This window comes from Heteronotia binoei, chromosome 4 (genome assembly GCF_032191835.1).
Source record: "Heteronotia binoei isolate CCM8104 ecotype False Entrance Well chromosome 4, APGP_CSIRO_Hbin_v1, whole genome shotgun sequence".
Classification (NCBI taxonomy): Eukaryota; Metazoa; Chordata; class Lepidosauria; order Squamata; family Gekkonidae; genus Heteronotia; species Heteronotia binoei.
In genome coordinates this window covers 64,333,907-64,353,596 of record NC_083226.1, presented here as the reverse complement: position 1 = coordinate 64,353,596, position 19,690 = coordinate 64,333,907, and the positions used below count along the sequence as shown (strand labels likewise).

Sequence of the window (19,690 nt, the reverse complement as noted above, 5' to 3'; positions counted from 1 at the left end):
CTTTGTGTGCTGATCAAGGACATGTGAAGGTACCATGGCACAGTCTGAGGTTATATGTTTATCTACAAAACTACAGTCTTCCCCAGAGAAATAACTGTAACTCAGGAAGACAGTCATGTTTAGTGGTCAGCATCAGCCTACTGTCTGGGAAGCCTAGGTTCAATATCCCCACTCTACAAAGGAAATGTGCTGGACACAAACTCTCAGCCTAATCTACCTCACTGATGGCTTGCTGTTATTCTTCATCTAATTAGTATATATTGCTTTCCCACTAAGAAAGACTGGATTAAGATTAATACAGTGTTAAAATCCATTGTATTTATTTTAGCCCAGTTTTCCAGCCTGTCAAAATCATTCTGTACCCTGACTCTGTCCTCTACTGTATTTGCAACCCCTCCCAATGTGGTATCATCTGCAAATTTAGTAAGCATTCCCTCTATTCCTTAATCAAATCATTTATAAAGGTATCAAATAAAACAGGTCCCAGCACAGATCCTTGAGGCACTCCACTTGTCACTCCTCTCCAAGAGGACGAGGAACCATTCACAAACACTCATTGGGTGTGATCTGTCAACCAGTTACAGATCCACCTAATAGTAATAGGATCCAAACCACATTTTACCAATTTGTCAACAAGAATATTATGTGGAACTTTATCAAAATATAGAACACCCGACACTAGACAATATAATAATTGAGTCCCACACTGTAACATCTCAGCTCAAGCCCATATGAAGAACCCAGGTTTTTATTACTTTATTTCAATTTTTTTTAAAAACTTCCACAGTGGTGTGGGCTCTTCACTCAAGTTAATCTGGATGTCAAATTAATTTCAATTTTACTTCTGATTTTCTGTCTGCAATCAAGCAATATAGGAAGTTCCTGAAAACGTTCTTCTCAATTTCCTGATTTTTATATTTCTTATCAAAATTTTTGTAAGCAATGGAATCAAGCCAGCATTTTACCACAGACATCTGGTTATAAGGTCATCCTTCCATTTCCTAAATGAATCTTTTTTATTTCTCAAGTCTTTATAGAGCCGTTTATGGAGCTACCTTGGCTTCTTTAGGTTCCTTCTATTTTTTCTTCTCATAGGAATCGTCTGTGATTCTGCTTTCAATATTTCACTTTTAAGAAACTCCTACCCCTCTTGAACCCCCTTCTCCTTAAGTATTTGTGACCATGTGATTTTAACCAGCATAGTTCTAAGATTGTCAGAGTTTGCCTTTCTGAAATCCAACCTATACATCCGACTACATACAGCTTTTCCCTTCCCTAAGGTAAATTCCAAAATCACATGGTCATTATTGCCCAGGGTGCCCACCTCACCAATTCTTCTTTGTTGGTGAGAATCAAGTCCAATAGTTCCCTTTTTTCCTTCTCCACTTTCTGGAAAAGGAAGTTGTCAGCAAGACAAGTCATTTTTAGCAGAGTTGGACTTCCAATAGATGTCCAAGTAATTGAAATCTCCCATGATCACTGTGTCCCTTCTCTTGGAGAACTTTGTAATTTGTTGTAGGAGTAACTCATCCAAGTCCTCTGCCTGGCTTGGTGGTCTATAGAAGACCCCACCATAATATCACTGTTATTTCATACTCCTTTTATTTTTACCCAGAGACTCTCAATTGAGCTACCATGCTCAGATTCATGTATTTCCTCACAAGTATATACCTCCTTCACATAAAATGCTACACCTCCACCCTATCTTATTTGTCTATCCTTTTAAGTTGTATCCATGGATCCTAATATTCTAATTGTTAGTGTCATCCCACCATGTTGCAGTAAGGCCTATTATGTCATAGTCTCCTTTCTGTATTAGGACTATCAGTTCCTCCTGTTTGTTTCCCATACTTTGAGCATTAGTGTAGAGACATCGGAATCCATGTTTTCAGATTTTATAATTTTTATTGATTTTAAATACAAAGGAAAAAAGGCAGAGCAAAAAATACATAAAAGGGGGGAAGAAGCATTTACAGAATGGGAAAAAAGAAACAGAAAAAAGTACAAATATATCAATTATTATTCTACCTCCAAATAAAATACCCAGGTTATTCTACCTGCAAGTATAAAGGTCTCCATATATTTTACCATCCTTTCTTTCATTACAGAAATTTTTTACTAAACTAATACTAGCAATATGAATCTAAACAATTCTTCTTGAACACAAATAAGTATATAAAGTTTAAAAAAAATTCAAAACCATCTCAACATAAATTTGTCTGATTTAGCTTGACTCTGTTATATGCACAAACTAATTTGTTGGTTTTAAAAATATCCTTATAAAAATAAGCACATAAAAATCCTTAACAAATTTAAAAAAATAAAGCTTAATAATTTGTCTATCTCAAAATAAACAGTTTCTCCAAAGGGGCATATTAGAAACAAATCTACCGGATTACAAAATAATTGTGCTATCGAGGCTTTCAGTTTTGAATCATGGAGGATTGAGGTGCTTCTCATAAGAACATAAGAGAAGCCATGTTAGATCAGGCCAATGGCCCATCCAATCCAACACTCTGTGTCACACAGTGGCCAAAAAAATTATACACACACACACACACACACACACATTGTGGCTAATAGCCACTGATGGACCTCTGCTCCATATTTTTATCTAAACCCCTCTTGAAGGTGGCTATGCTTGTGGCCACCACCACCTCCTGTGGCAGTGAATTCCACATGTTAATCACCCTTTGGGTGAAGAAGTACTTCCTTTTATCTGTTTTAACCTGTCTGCTCAGCAATTTCATCGAATGCCCACGAGTTCTTGTATTGTTAGAAAGGGAGAAAAGTACTTCTTTCTCTACTTTCTCCATCCCATGCATTATCTTGTAAACCTCTATCATGTCGCCCGCAGTCAACATTTCTCCAAGCTAAAGAGTCCCAAGCGTTTCAACCTTTCTTCATAGGGAAAGTGTTCCAGCCCTTTAATCATTCTAGTTGCCCTTTGCTGGACTTTCTCCAATGCTATAATATCCTTTTTGAGGTGCGGCAACCAGAACTGCACACAGTACTCCAAATGAGACCGCACCATCGATTTATACAGGGGCATTATGATACTGGCTGATTTGTTTTCAATTCCCTTCCTAATAATTCCCAGCATGGCGTTGGCCTTTTTTAATTGCAAACGCACACTGTCTTGACATTTTCAGTGAGTTATCTACCACGACCCCAAGACTAGAGGAGCAGACCAGAGCCTCTGTTCTGGGCAGAGAAGGCAATCCTAACGTCTGCTGCCTTCTTCTCCCAGGAAGGGAGAAGCCCAAGACATGCATGTTAAATTCTGAGGGGATTTACTTTGGCTGACGAGGAATTCCAGTGGGGTTCCTTTTGACTTTGAAGGGTCCCCGGAGAAGGATTGCATTCCAACATCTACAGAGGACTTCTGAGGTCATTAAATTGACTTAAATTCACCAGGATTCAAAGCTTCTTTGGAACTGAATAACGTCTACTTTTGAAGAGAACGGTGTTTAAAAGGATCGGAATTTTAAAGGTAAAAGATCTTTATCTATCACTACGGGACTACAATAAGACTTATCTGAAATAAAGATAAAGGTCTGGATCCAAATACGCTATGTTAAAGTAAGGAAGATAAAAGAGGGGGAAAATAAGGTTAAAAGAAGGGAAACAACTGTTGTTTTGCATACCTATGGTCAGGCTCGACAACCCCCTCCGAAAACAGATCTGCTGACTTGTGGGATTTCACAGGAAATGACGTTACAGAACTAATGCGAGACTTCTCAACCATCAAGAACGAGACTTCGTGGCAAGAAAGGAAGGAAGTGGCCATTAAGAGAAGGGAAAAAACTGCAAGTCTCATAGCCCTCTCTGGAACTATAAATCATAGAGAAGTACTGGCGGCCATTAAAAGAAGGTCAAAAGTTTAAAAAAATTTAAAAAGTAAACAGGACTTTAAAAAATAGTGGAGCTGGCAGAGATCATCATTAAAAGGTGAGATCTATTGGACTATATGTTTTGATTCAATTTTGGAGCACTTAAGGAAAAAAGGGGGGGGAATTTAAAAGGGAATAGAAAAGCCGTGGACACCATTTTGAAGAAAATAAAACTTTAAAAAATTAATATCTCGACTTAGGAGCCTTTGAAAACGGCGATTTTAGGCTCATTTAAAAGGGCATGCCTTAATCTATAAGACTGTCATATTAAAAATTAATTTGATGAGGTCAGCTGTTGAGCCTATTTCAGCAAAGGTGATGTCTTTGAACAAAGCAGGAGCAAAGCAGTTTCGTACAAGGGCTAGGACACTTGAAGAAGCAAAAATGTCTAAATGGCAGGAGGCAATAGAGGCTATGGAGGCAAGGCTGGTAAAAGGATTCAATAACAGAGTAAGAAAGAATTTAAAAAAGACATTGAATCCTGTGCAGAGGTGATTAAAAAAATTTAAAAAAGAAATTGAAGATCTCAGAAAAGATTCCCAAGCAGCTTTAAAGAAAGTGCAGGAGGTTGAAGAGGTGGAAGACCAAGACTCAAGAAGTGACACAGTGAATTCCACTATAAAAAAATGCAGGAGAAAGCAGTGCTACAAGACTGTAAATTAATGGAAAATCAGATTCGTCTGAGAGGGGTGCCTGAATCTATTGAGACTGATTTAAGGACATACATAATAAAAATCATTGCTGAGTTTTTTGGGGGATGACCCTGATGAAACTAGTTATTTTTATGACTATATTTACAGGGTTAATTCAGAGTATGCCAGAAAAAAACAAACTACCAAGAGATGTGGTTGTAAGATTTGCGACAAGAGATATGATGGGAAAGATTCTAAGTAAACAATTTGAAAATGCATTGGAGGTGGTAGTAGTGTAAGAATCATGAAAGAATTGCCAAGGAAAGTTATAAATGACAGGAGATTATACAAAAAATTGACTGAAAAGCTGAGAGAAAATGAAATGAGATACAACTAGGTGTAGAATTCTGTTCATTGGCTAAGGAGAAAAAAAGGGGAGATGTTTTCTATGTTAAACAAGAATTGAACCCAAAATTGATTTTCAAGGATGATGATGGCAGATATATTGTGGTGGAAGTGATGTTGAACTACAAAAGAACTTTGTTATTGGGATTGCATGCCCCAAATGGAGCAAAAGACTCTTTCTTTAAGGAAATTATGCAACAATTAGACCAAGCGACATATGAGCAAATCATGCTAATGTGGGATTTTAATGGAACAGATCTGGGGGGAAAAATAATGAAGGAAAATTACCAAAGTCATTTTTTGAGTTAGTAAAATAAGAAAGTCTGGAAGACACATGGAGGGAATTTAACCCTAAAGAACGTGATTATACTTTCTTTTCAGCAAGGCATAATTCTTTCTCAAGAATTGATATGCTATGGAGTACAAAAAATCTTGGACTTGAAAAAATAGAGATTCTTCCTAAAGTAGGGGCAGACCACAATCCATTAATGTGGTCTACAAAACCCATGAAAAAGATTCTAAGATGGCGGATAAATGAAGATTTGCTACAGAGAAAGGAAGTAGTGGTGTCTCTGGAAAAGGAGACCAAGTCTTTCTTTCAAATAAATGAAAAAAAGGACATTCAATTTCAAACTGTGTGGGACACATATAAAGCGGTAATGAGAGGTATTTTAATTACACTGAACAATAAAGACAAAAGAGCCAAAGACAAGCTAATGTTGGATATTCAGAAAGAGATTGGGAAAAAGGAGGAGCTTAAAAAGAGACCTGGGGGAAAGAAAATTATAAGGGAGATTATAATATTACAAAGTCAGCTGAGACATTTGTTAAACACAGAAGTGGAATGGAATTTAAAAAGACTTCAACAGAAATCTTTTGAAGGAGCGAATAAACTTGGAAAATATTTTCACCTGGCAAATGAAGAAAAAAAGGGAGAATAAAATTATTAACAAAATTGTATCGGGAGGTAAGGACACTGTTGACCAGGAAGGAATCAAAAGAGAATTTTATAAATACTATGCTAAGTTGTTTAAAGGTCAAAAGGTGGACAAGGGAAATATTGATGCATATCTACAGAAAATTAAAATAAACCCCCTAACAGAAAATATGGAGAAGGTACTAAATGAACCAATTGAAAGAGGAGAAGTAGAGGCGGCAATTAATTCAATGAAATTAGGGAAAGCTCCTGGTCCAGATGGTTTTACGACAAAATTTTATAAAGTGCTTGCGGAAGTGCTATCAACAAAACTTCAGAAATTGATGAATATTATAAGAACTGATGGGAAAATACCTAATACATGGAAAGAAGTAGTTATCTTGCTGATACCAAAAGAAGTCAGAGACTCCACGAACATAATAAACTATAGACCAATTTCACAACTTAACAATGATTATAAAATATATGCTAGGATCTTAGCAGAACATCTTGAACAGCATTTGAACAATGTCATTAAAGTAGAGCAAGCAGGATTTCTTCCCAGGAGGCAAATTAGAGATAATATTAGAACAGTAGATATTATCGAATATTGTGAGAAACATCCGGAAAAAGTAGCATTGTTTTTTGCTGATGCAGAGAAAGCATTTGACAATGTGCAATGGGATTTTATGTTTGCAGTGATGGAAAAATTGAGATTGGGAGAAGATTTTATAAGAATGGTAAAGGCGATATATACTGAACAACAAGCAAGACTCTGTATAAATGCAGATTTAACGGAAAAGATGACAATTAATAAAGGAACAAGACAAGTTTGCCCTCTTTCTCCATTGATATTTATAATGACTTTAGAGGTTTTGCTTATGCAAATTCAAGAAGATAAGGAGATAGAGGGTTTGAAACTGAGAGGTTTTTCTTACAAATACAGAGCATTTTCAGATGATGTAATGTTTATAAAGGAAAATCCCATTCAAGTAACGCCATTGTTGCTTCGTAAGATACAAGAGTATGGAGAACTGGCAGGTTTTTACATAAACAAAGAAAAATCGAAAATATTGTGCAAAAATATGTCAAAGAGTAAACAGAAAGAACTACAAAATTTAACAGAATGTGAAGTTACTTCTAAAGTAAAATATTTAGTTGTGGAAATCACAACAAAAATATTGATTTGTACAAAAATAATTATGAGAAGCTTTGGCGTAAGATTGATGGAGATTTGATAAAATGGAATAAGTTGAATTTGTCTTTACTGCACAGAATTTCCGCAATTAAAATGAATGTCTTACCAAGAATTATGTTCCTGTTTCAAACAATTCCAATAGTGAAAGATAATAAACAATTTAGTAAATGGCAAAGGAAAATGTCAGAATTTGTATGGGCCGGGAAAAAACCAAGAATTAAAATGAAAATTTTGATTGATGTAAAAGAAAGGGGATGTTTCCAACTGCCTGATTTAAAGTTGTACCATGATGCAATATGCCTGGTGTGGATTAAGGAATGGATGACGTTATTAAATAGAAAACTACTAGTACTAGAAGGTCATGGAAATGTTTTTGGTTGGCATGCATATATGTTTTAAGTGAAAAGTAAGATGGATGGTTTTTTCACACATCACTATGTAAGAAGCAATTTGTTAAATACATGATTAAAATATAAAAGATATGGAGATGAAAGGAAATCGCTTTGGATTGTGCCAACAGAAGTAATAAAATTATATTCGGATATCAATGAAGAGAAATGGCTATCATACAAACAATTGTTAAAAATACATGTAGGGAAGGTAGAATTAAAACCGGCTGAAGAATTACAATATAAATATAACTGGTTTCAATTGCAACAGATTAAAAATTTGCTTGAACAGGACATTAAAAATGATGGAATAAGACAAGAACAAACAGAATTGGAGAGAATGCTGTTTGGTGATAACGAAAAATTGATTTCAAGAATTTATAAACTATTGTTGAAATGGTCTACGGAAGATGAAGTACTTAAATCTCAAATGATAAAATGGGAGATAAATATAAATAAGGAAATACGGATGGAGTCATGGGAGTACTTATGGAAGAACACTATGAAGATATCGACATGTTATAACATTAAAGAAAACTGTTTTAAAATGTTATATAGGTGGTATATGACACCTAAGAAACTGGCAAAAATGAACAATCAGGTGTCGGACAGATGTTGGAAATCTAAAAAACATGAAGGATCTTTCTACCATATGTGGTGGACTTGTGAAAAGGCAAAACAATTTTGGCAAATGATTCAGCAAGAGATCTCAAAAATTTTGGGTTATAATATTAAGAAGGCACCAGACATCTTTTTGTTGGGATTACAAATGGAAAAATTTCCAAAACAAGATAGAATGATAATTTGGTACATGCTTTCAGCTGCAAGGACATTATATGCGCAGATGTGGAAGCAGGATAAACTACCAGAAAAGTGGGACTGGACTTTAAAAGCTATGCATTGGAGTGAAATGGACAAGTTTACAAGAATCTTAAAAGAAAATGATTTAGAGAAGTTTAAAAACGAATGGGGAAAATTTTTAAATATATGTTGAAACACAATGGAAGGTTAACGGATATTTGGCAATCTTTGACAATAGTTGAACTTTGGAGGAAGTATATATAGACTATAGTCAAAAAGCGGGAATATACTTTCTTTTTAATTTTCTTTTGCTAAATACTAAAGGATTATAATGAAGTTGAATTATATTATATATGGTTTTTTCTTTCTTATCTTCTTGCTGTAAGATTTTTTTAATGAAGATTCTGTATTTGAAAAAATTACCTTTTAGTTTTAGCAATTTACTTAAAATACACCATTGGAGGTCAAGAAAAGGGGGGGAGGGAGGAGAAAAATGTAATGTTTTGTATGAATTTTTAATAATAGTTGATGAGTATTATTGCAAAATATTACAAGATAATAAAATTGTTATAAACAAAGTAATTGTGCTATCTGCCGTTTTAACAATTAGTCCAACTCTTACATCAATATGAGCAATTTCACCAAATAAACATACTAAGAATAAATCTGCTGTGTAAAAATAAATGTGTTGTCTGTACTTTTTAGCATTGATCCAAATTAACTGTATATTTAACTAAAATTTTAACAACACCCTTTCTTCCTTAGGATCTCCCTTGTTCTTTTAAAATCACATATCAGTTCATTATTAATAATTCCTTATTTGTTTACCCACAAGAAAAACTAAAACGCAGGAATCCTTCTTCCCAAAATTTAAAAACTTTTGAATTCCTTTAGTTTCTATATCCATATTACACCAGAGAAAACCAACTTAATATAACCCAAACATCACACTTTGCCTTTTAAAATTGCATGTCAATTCTTATTGAGGGTTCCACAAAAAGGGGAAAAGTTCAAGAGTCCTTCTTCCTGAAAGATTTCCACATCTTAATCTACTGGTTGGGATGCACCTTCTCTCTTCTCAATGTGGCCCGCCCTCTCAATAATGAGAAGAAGAATTCAACACCATTTCTTCCTCTCAGCATGACTTCACTCAATCTTTATTTCTGGTCTTGTTTTGTAAGTGCGCCATAGGGATCCATTTTGGTTTTCTTTTGTTCATTTCGGGGTGGAACACTTTCCCATTCTAATTCCGCAGACATCAGCAGAATCTCTTTAGCACTCAGGTCCTATAGATTTGAAAGTTCACTAGCTTTCAGCATAAAAGTTCCCATTTGCTTTCTAATCAACTGCATTAATGAGCCAAGATCCTGTCTCAGAGAAGTAATATTCCATAAGATAATTTAAAAAAAAATTTCACTTGGCAGTGCCATTTTTCTCTGTCAGCAAACTCAGTCTCTTAATCCAAGTTGAAAAGTAGCTTCAAGATCCTATTAAATCAACATTCCACTTCAGCTCCAGCTGAGATTTCAAATGTTATCATTTCAAATGCAGTCAGGCAACAGGGACAGATCTCTCTAGAATATATCTCATTTATGTTCAGATTATATTGCAGCCAAATAATAGTCTCTTTAATATATGTCCAATTATAATCCAGGTCGATTTAAGTATTTGTATTCAATCCAATTCAAGTAATTACCAATACTTAAGATTGCTTGTAGACTTTGAGGCCTCATTTGCAAAAGGAAGTAGGCATAATAATCAGCCTCTATCCCTTCCTTTGAGCTAACCGCTCGTTGTTATGTAAAACGACCCATTAGCCAGTGGAAGTGAAAGTTCACTTACTTGTCAAATAGAATTGCCACAATAGAAGTAGAAAGACGCTACATCAAAAGCTTACTGAGAAAAGCGAAAGAAAGCAGTCGGGCGTTCATCTTTTTCTGCTGCTGCACCAGCTATCATGGCTGCAGAGCCTTGGGGCATACAGGAAACACAGGGGCAGCCGCCGCTGTACCCCTAGCTCCCCGCAAAAGTCCCATGCTGAAGAAAAACCCCTCCAGGGCTTTCCTATGGAGGCACCACGTCTGTGACACCCCTCCAACAGCCAAATTCAGAGGTGCCGCAGGAGGACGATCTGCGGACACCCCTGAAGGCAAGATGACGTAACCCAGAACCCCGGAATCCATGTTATATGCATCCTGAGAGTTTTGTTTCTGTACATACCTGCAAGGTAATGTTACCTAGCGTATGCACAACTCTCTGCAAAGCTTTAGTGTTCTTATCTCCAGTTATTGACATCCTACAAGATTTTGAATTGTCTCACTCCCCCATGCAATTTAATTTAAAGCCCTCCTTATTAAGTTAGCGAGGCTGTTACCAAACACCCTTTTTTTTTAGTAATCACAGCCATCTTTCCTAAATGCTCAGGGACTGACAATTTGTTCTAAAACTTTTCCAGGTATAGACATCAAGAAATGTTTTTAGCACCTCTCACTAGCCTAAGCTCATACTGAGCTTTAGCTTTTCTAATTTTTCTCTACAAGCACTAGTTATTTGTTTATATTCATCCTTGGTCATGCGGCTTTCCTTCCATTTCCTAAATGAGTCTTTTTTTATTTCTCAAGTCCTTTTTAGGCTCCTCCCATTTTTTCTTCTCATATGACTGCATACAGCTTTTCCCTTCACCAAGACTGTAAATTCCAAAATGGCATGATCAAATACTACCCAGGGTGCCCACTGATTTTACCTTATCAACCAGTTATTCCTTGTTAGTGACAATCAAGTCCAAGATAGCAGATTCCCTTGTTTCCCTCTCTGCTTTCTGAAATCTATGGAACATGGAATCCATGTTTTATAGCCATGAATTGCCACAATAGAAGTAGAAAGACGCTACATCAATAGCTTACTGAGAAAAGCGAGGTTTTTGTCTCTGTGCTTAGCTGCAAGTTAATGTTACCTAGCATATGTGCCACTCCCTACAACACTTTAGCATTGTTATCTCCAGTTATTGGCATTGTGCTAGGCTTTGAATATTTGTCTCGCTCCCCTAATAAAGCTCTCTTTATTAGGTTTGTGGCGCGTTTACCAAACGCATTGTTTTCACCCACATGAGGTGCAAACCATCTCCCGATAGAAGAGCTTCATCTTAAAAACATAATCCATGGTCCAAAAATCCAAACCTTTCCTGATGACACCATCTATGTAGACAGTCATTTATTTGCAATATTCATCTTTCCCTTCCTAAGCCATGACCTTTGACAGGAAGAACTGACAAAAACACAACCTGAGCTCCCAGGTCCTTCACTTTCTTAACCAGAGTCTTTTTGTTCTGGGCTGTGCTGGGCAGTATCATTTGTTCCCACATGGATCAGAAAGAAAGGGTAATAATCCATGAGCCTGATGAGTCTTCCTACACTTTCAGTCTTTATCTTTGCACAACACTGCCTCTGCTCCTTCACCAGCCATGCTGCTGCAGTCCATTTCAAATCCAATCCAAATTAGTTCCATTTATCTTGTATCTCCCTGATACAAGATAAGTTCCATTTATCTTGTATCTCCACTGCTAAACTGCTTCCCAAGATTATTTGTGAATAGCTACTCAACTTCCTACAGGGTCCTCAGGCCAGACCCCCAGGCTAAGAGCCACAGGGCAAGAGCCCTTGAGTTCATGCCTCAGGTGAAAAGGAGCCTTACACAATAGAAGCCTCACCCAGCAGAGGGTGGGGCCAGTAGTCAATCCAATTACACCCAGGTAACAAACTGAAATCACACTTACTCAAACAGGCACCACTCTCCAACAAGCTGTTCACACCCACAAACACTGTCCACCCACACAGTAACTTCAACTAAATCTCATCAGTTAAGTAAATGCAAATAAAAAACACCCACCCCTGATGCTTCTCAGAGCCCAACTGAGTATGGAGAATGATCAGGAGAAAGCATAATATGAGGTTTGTTTTGGACCAGTTCTACATAACAAGACATTAACTTTTTAGAGGGAGCATCGATGTCTTTCTGTTATCCATTCATTTCTTTTATACTCTGTATTATGGGAGGGTTGGACAGAAGGAAAAGGGTAGGATTGCAGCTCTGGGTTGGGAAATACCTGAAGATTTTAAGGGTAGAGCATGAGGAGGGCAGGGTTTGGCGAGGGGAGGTGCTTTAATACTACAGAATCCACCTTCCAAAGTGTCAATTTTTTCCAGGTGATCTGATCTGTCACCTGGAGATCAGTTGTAATAGTGGAAGATCCCCAGCCACCAGCTGGAGGCTGACAACCCTAGGGATTTCTGAGAGTACTCATTCCCACTCTGGCTCTACTCACCAAAGAACTGTGACTGGAACAAATCCTACATTTAGCCCCAGAAACTGCTGCTTGAACTGGCCTCCATTTCTGAGAAATGGCCCTATACCTTCTCCTCAACTAAGTATCCTCAAAGTGATAAGATCCCTTAATTCAGCAAAAGTCTGAAAACCGATGGGATGAGTTAGTTATAGCTGAATGGTTTCATGGAGCTGCATAGTGTAATCCTTAGCAGAGTTACATCCTTTGTTGTTGCCACTGGATTTAAAAGGATATAACTCTGTTTAGGATTGCATTGTTAGTCATGACTTATTTTAGCTGGACTGAGGAGGAGGGGAGGAGTTGGATTTATACTCTGCCTTTCACTCAGATGCCTAACAATCTCCTTCCCTTCCTCTCCCCACAACAGACATCCTAGGAGGTAGGTGGGTCTGAGAGAGCTCTGAGAGAACTGTTCTTGAAAGAACAGCTCTGAGAGAACTGACTGACCCAAGGTCACCCAATTGCTGCATGTGGAAGAGTGGGGAATCAAAGCCAGTTGTCCAAATTAGAGTCCAATGCTCTTAACCACTAAAGCAAACTAGTTCTTAATGTGAAACAGGGTAGTCAGATCTGATTAAATACTTAGTTGAGGCCTGGCAAAAGATCTAATAAAGGCTTCGAGTTGCTTAGCCTTCCAAAGTACAACCAGCATTGCATGGTGGTTAGAGTGTCAGACCGGGACCTGGAATAACCAAGTCCAAATGCCCACTCATTTATGGAATTTCACCAGGCGACCTTGGACCCATCACAATCTCTTAGTTAATCTACCTCACAAGGTTGTTGTTGTGAGGATAAAGCAGAGGAGAGGAGAGTGATGTAATAAGTTTTGTTGTGCCCACAATACAAAGAAAAGCTCTGTGTGTGTGTGTGTGTAAAGATTCTTTATTTATTCATATCTGTTTTGTAGAAAGTTACGTTTCTAAACTGTTTAAAATTTCAGATAAAATCATACCACTATGATTCTGGTTGCGCTCTCTCATTCTCATGCCTGAAGTATGTGTTTGACTACTGATTATATTTAATAAAGAATGCTTATACTTTTCCCATCTCTTTGTATAGGAGCTAATGCATCTGCTCCAGATCAACTGAGTCTAGCATTAGCCTGGAACAGGGTAGACATCGCTCGCAGCCAGATTTTTATTTATGGGCAACAGTGGCCGGTACAGTATATAAATTTCAATTTATTCTGAAGAAAAACATTTTTGAAGGGAATTTCCAAAGCACTATCAGTAAACATTTTTGAAAGGAGGGCTTCTTTCTCTTCTTAAAGGAAATGTTGCCATCTAGAGGTGTTTTTAAAGTGTAGCATAATGGGTCAGGAATCTGTCTCCTATTTATGGTAGATCAAGATGAGTAGCTGTGTTAAGCCATCTGTAGCAGCAGAAAAGAGCAAGAGTTGAGTAGCACTTGGGTCAGGGTATGAGCTTTTGTGAGTCACCGCTCACTTTTTCAGATACCATACTGTGATATGATCATAAAGAACGTCCACTTAGGAAACATTTATTTGCAGTCCCACTTCCGTAAGGAAAAAAAATGACATTTGGATTGAAACTAAAAACTCACAAATGGGGCAGGCTGATGAATAGGAGGATTCCCAAGATCTAAGAAAGGTTTGAGAGCCTATAAGAAATAGACTGAGAAAGAGTAGCCTGAAGGGGCAGTTTATGGCTTGAGGGAAAGGGTATATGAGACTGCAACAAGAATCAAATAATCAGATAAAGGCTTCTGAAAAAACTTCACAGCCCTTAAGGTCATGAAGGATTATATGCTACCCTGGACCAAAAATGTATGGGAGTAAAATTTCCTTAAGTCCATTAAAAGGAAGAACCAGGGGAAAGCTGGTTAGATTGCTAGACAACAAAGGAGTAAAAGAGTTACTGAAGAGAGATAGGGAAGTAACTGAAGAACTAAATACCTTCATCACACCTGTCTCAAAAGGAGCAGATGATAGATAAAAGCCAATGTCTGAACCACTCTAGGGAGAAAAAAAAACATGCAGGGATCTAAATAAAATACAAGTGACAGGAAATGAAGTTCAGGCAAATTAAAATTAAGTCACTGGTCCACTTAGCACACACCTAAGAATTCTTAAAGAACCAAATGTGAAGCTGAAGACAAAGTTTGTTTTCAAAAAGGATCAATGATATCCAGTAAATTACATGCCTATTTGCCTCTTTCCTGAATAATGTGAAGCTCTATTGAAACCAGAACTACTAGACATAAGGGCTTTGAGTTAGCCTTGGGTTAGCCATAGCTATCACAGAGGTTGTCCTTGAAAGGGCAGCTGCTGTGAGAGCCCTCTCAGCCCCACCCACCTCACAGGGTGTCCGTTGTGTGGAGGGAGATTGTAAGCCACTCTGAATCCTTGATTCAGGGAATCTCTGATAAAGGAGATTGTAAGCCACTGAATCTCTGATTCAAAGAGAAGGGCAGGGTATAAATCTGCAATTCTTCTTTTTGAGCAAGAATACACAGAAATGGAGTTCCAGCTGGCTTGGCATCAGGGGGTGTGGCCTAATATACAAATGAGCCCTGCTAGGCCTTTTCTACAAAAAAGCCCTGTGTGAAACAATGGTGATGCCGGTGAGTGTGGCTTAATATGCAAATGAGTCCCTGTTGGGCTTTTTCTACAAAAAAAGCCCTGCTAGACATAAATAAGACTTACTGAGGAAGAATCCTCATGTTATCTGAAAAGGGAACTCCTGCTTCACTAAACTTTTGGAATTGTTTTGAGAATGTCAGTGCTGCATCAAGATAGGGATGATCTTCCAAAAATCTTTTGACATAGTTACTCTTTAAAAGCTCAAGAATAAATTTAGCAATTATGGGATAAATGGATAGGAAGCAGAGGGTAAAAATAAATAATTCTCTCAATGGATGAAGGTAATGGGATGTTGCCTTGTGACAAATGCCATTGATTATTCACAAGTGGTTCTGAGTTAAGCATGAGCATGAGTTTGCCAAGTCATCAAATTAGTCAGTATGGTGAATGTCTAGGCAGACAGTAAAATGCTCTAAGGATCACCCATAGTGGGTGAAGTAGCAGCAATATCTGCACATGATTCATTTTAAGTAGGTGTAAAGTGATGACCAATGGGACAAAAAATCCAAACTATCTTTCACTAATAGGATATGAAAAAGATCAACAGGAGATTTTACCCTCTGCTTCCTATCCACTTAATTTAAAGGTCAACTCAGTAAGTGGTAAGAGAGAAAAAGGCAAATTACATGTTGGGGTCATTGTGGGGGAGTGGAGTCAGTTTTCTAATGCATGTATATAAAACCATTTCTTGATTGCTGTATACAGTTTAGGTTTGTCCATCTAAAAAGAAATTGTCAGAACTGAAATATCTGTAGGGAAAGGTTACTAAAGTTATGGGAGATTGTAGCATCTTTTCTATTATAAAGAATCAGGGGTGGAATTATAGCAGGAGCTCATTTGTGTCAAGAGTCACTCCATCTTGTCCCTCTTGTCATCTGTATCCAATTATACAATGCTAGGCTGTGCCTCAATGCTATGCCTTTGATATAACTGTAACTTGTTGCTTATCTGGAGGGAGGATGACATGTCTGGGAATGGGCGAGTTGCTAGGTAACCAAGGCTGAGAGCTGGAGGAGATGTGAACCATGAATTGATAGCTAGCACCTGCAATGATGAGAGCTTTGCAAAAACCCTACGCAAAACCCCCGCTTTTGCTTGGCATGCTTTGGCTTGAATTATAATGGTTAGGGCAAAGGTTTATAAATTGGGAGAACTGACAGAGAGGTCAGTTCTGACAACGCGTGTGTATGCCCATGAAGCTGGAATAAAGATCTTGAACTTCAATTGTCTTTTCCTTGACTTGGGGTCTGACATTTTGACAGAACTCCTTTTTCACCCTGGCCTAGCCTAACCCCAGACTCACAATGGCTGGTGAACAGGACCAGGCTACAAGGATTACTAAAACAAACAGTGAGGAAGAACCCAAGCTTGAAGGGCCACAGGTCACCGTGACGGTGCGGAGGAAAGACTGGGGCTCCATGGATTTCTGGGAGAGTATTATCAGAGATCTGAGAGAGGACCCCCAGCAGCAGCACCGACTTTCGAGAATGCAACGCTCCTACCACCCGTGGGGGTTCCAGGACAATGAAAGTCGAGGGGAGGACCCCCGGTCTGGTGGGCTGGGAGATGCAACCACAGAGTGGATGCAAGAAGCTTTAGCCACTCAAAGCACCTAACTCCAGGAAGAAATACAAGCCATGCACGCATTCATGATCCAAGAGATGCAGACCTCACCCGGCAAATGCGAGCGATGTGGGAGCGGATCACAGCTGCACCCCCCTGCAACCAGCCCCTGAGGGGGGGAAAGACTGCTGATTCCCACTGTGGGGAGAGCCCCTGCGGGAGGTGAACAACCTGTGGGTAGTGACTGGGTGCCACAACCTCAAGCTGAGCAGGAAGAACCGGTGGCAGTGCCCAGGGGGCCTCAAGTAAGTGAAGCGAGGTTTGATGGGAATCCATCGGAACTAGCCTACTTCACTGTGACAGTGCAAGGGCACCTCAGCGTCTGGGCCCACTATTTCCTGACGGAGCAGACACAAGTCGTGTACCTTGGCAGCTTCCTCCAAGGCCCGGAGGCCCAGTAGTACATCACTGTATGCGAGAAACGATTCCCTGCGCTGAACTCGGTCATGGACCTCCTGAGAGCTCTACGCCACCACTTTAAAGACCCTGTACAGGAGACCAATGCAATAGCGGCACTACAAGACCTGAAGCAGGGTGCTGGATCGGTCCGAGAATACCTTAGCGAGTTCAGGGAGCTGAACTCCAAAGTCCAACGATGGGACGACAAGGCCAGGATTGATCAATTCAAGAGGGGCCTCAAGTCTAATATATATGGAGAAGCCCTGAGACTGGGGGAGCCACGAGACCTGGTTGGGTGGACCCAGCTAGCTTGCAAAGTAGGGGAATGCAACAAGATGATTGCCCTCCATAAGAAACACCAAGGGGGCCCCCAAAAAAGTAGTGTGGGAGAAGACACCCCGAACAGCTGTCCCGGGAGGAGCACTCCCAGAGAGCCAAAGCGAAGTTGTGTTTCAAGTGCAGGGGGTGGGAATCATATTGCCAGCAAATGCCCCAGCAAACCGAAGGAGCCACGGACCTCCACACCTCTGAAGCCGGAGGCTAAGACAAAAATCGCCAGCAGCAGAGCCCCAATGGCCAAGGCTGCAGTTCCGCGAGCCGGTCCTCAAGGAGTCTGAGGAGGAGGACGGAGAGGCCCAGGTGCCGGGAAATGACCCAGACCTGCTGTGAGGAGCGCACAACAGCAGGTCAGAGCCACGGCCACCCCACTATGGATGAGATTATCCGAAACCTTGTATTATGTACCCATAACACTAGAAAATCCTGTTACGAAGCGATTTTCTTGCATCAGGGCCCTACTGGACTCAGGATGCTCTAAAGACTTACTATCCCCAAGCTTGGTGGAAGTGCTAGGATTAAAGACTGTGCCCCTGCAAGAATCCTATGCATTTGAGCAAATGGACGGGAGCTCAATGAAGGGAGAGCCGTGAAGGACAGGGACCGAAGTGTGCACCCTAGGGATGGGGGAGCATGTTCATTATCACCCCGGCCGCCAAGTTCCAGGCCGTCCTCAGCCTGGAGTGGCTGGGCGACCACAACCCGCTGGTTCAGTGGAGCAGGAGCGCCATTTACTTCTTGGATCTGGTGTGTGAGAGTCACCGGTGGAATAAAAAATGGGGCCCACACCCTCCTCCCCAGCTTGAGATACTTTGTGTCACCAGGTTGAAGTGCCCAGTCTGCCCCCCGAGTATTGAGACTTGCAAAAGGTGTTTGACACCCAAGAGGCAGATGAGCTTCCCCACCCCCCACAGATCCACTGACTGTGCTATTGAACTGGTGGAGGGAGAGCCACTTTGTTGGAGTATTTTGCACGCAGCAGAAGAGCTGAAGGAGAGGGACAGGCAAAACACAGGAATTAATAGACAAGAGAAACAGATGTATTCAATGGTAGATATATTTACCAGTGATAGTATCCAATATTCAGAGTCGTTGCCAGGCCAAGGTCATACACAGTAATCAGTACACACTTCAGTAGATAACAGTATACAGCAGTAAGTATACACAGCACGATCCAAGCACAGTAGCCTAGGATCCAACACCAGCAGTGTCTGCTGCCACCCAGACAGTGGGCCGCACAGTACCCACAATCCTTACAGGCAGACTGAGCAGGCTCACTGAGCTTCCCTAAGTACACGTACCAATCATGCAATGTTGCATCAGCTCTGTGAGTCAGCACAAAGCCTAATTACAGGTGAGGTCATCCCACCTTACCTCAGTAACAGGTAACAGCTGGATCATGATGCAGCATGACTCAGCATGACATTGCAGAAACAACATTACTATTACTAAGATGGAGTCAGTCAGCCATTTTAGGACTGAGTTCCAACATTCTCCTCTTAATAGTTCTGTTCGTTTCTCAATCTGAGCTTTTTACAGTGCTCATTATGCTTTTCCATAGTCTGGGGTTTGGTAAACATATTTGCTGTATTGTGGCCAGTATCACAATACCTTATGTTTATCAACCCTTCCATGATACATGATCTGACATTCTGGTACCTTATGTCAGTGTATCTATTCCTTGTCTTTACTCCTTCTGCTTTTGCAGTCTCAATCACAGCTTGATTGTCTTCCAGAACTTCAACAGGCTTCTCTGCCTCTATATGCAGGTCCTTTAGTAGCTGTCTAAACCATTCTACCTCCGTACATGCGGTAGAAAGGGCGCAGAACTCTGCTTCTGTAGTGGACAAGGCAACCACACGCTGTTTTTGTGTCTTCCAGCATACTAATACCTCTCCCAAATATATGGAAAGACCTGTTGTTGACTTTCTGGTTTCACAGTCACTTGCAAAACTTGCATCTGTATACACTTTCAGTGCTAGCTCCCCCCTAGGTTCGATATAAAGACACCAGTCAGCAGTGTTCTTTAAATATCGCAACACTCGCTTAGCAGCAATCCAGTGATTCTGCTTAGGGTTCTGGGTAGCTCTTGCCAACAGATTACAGGCTACAGGCTACAGATATGTCTGGCCGAGTCCAATTACTGATATAGCT

General features: G+C 39.7%; 1 protein-coding gene across 10 annotated transcripts in view; it reads left to right on the top strand.

The window, feature by feature from the left end:
• The window catches only part of TRPM3 (transient receptor potential cation channel subfamily M member 3), a 608,524-nt gene that overhangs the window by 487,137 nt on the left and 101,697 nt on the right, over positions 1-19,690 (top strand). For all 10 annotated transcript variants that reach the window (XM_060237459.1, XM_060237453.1, XM_060237455.1 and 7 more), the window contains exon 10: positions 13,636-13,736. In XM_060237459.1, the coding sequence (XP_060093442.1) occupies positions 13,636-13,736 (101 nt within the window). The remainder of the gene's footprint in view (positions 1-13,635; positions 13,737-19,690) is intronic.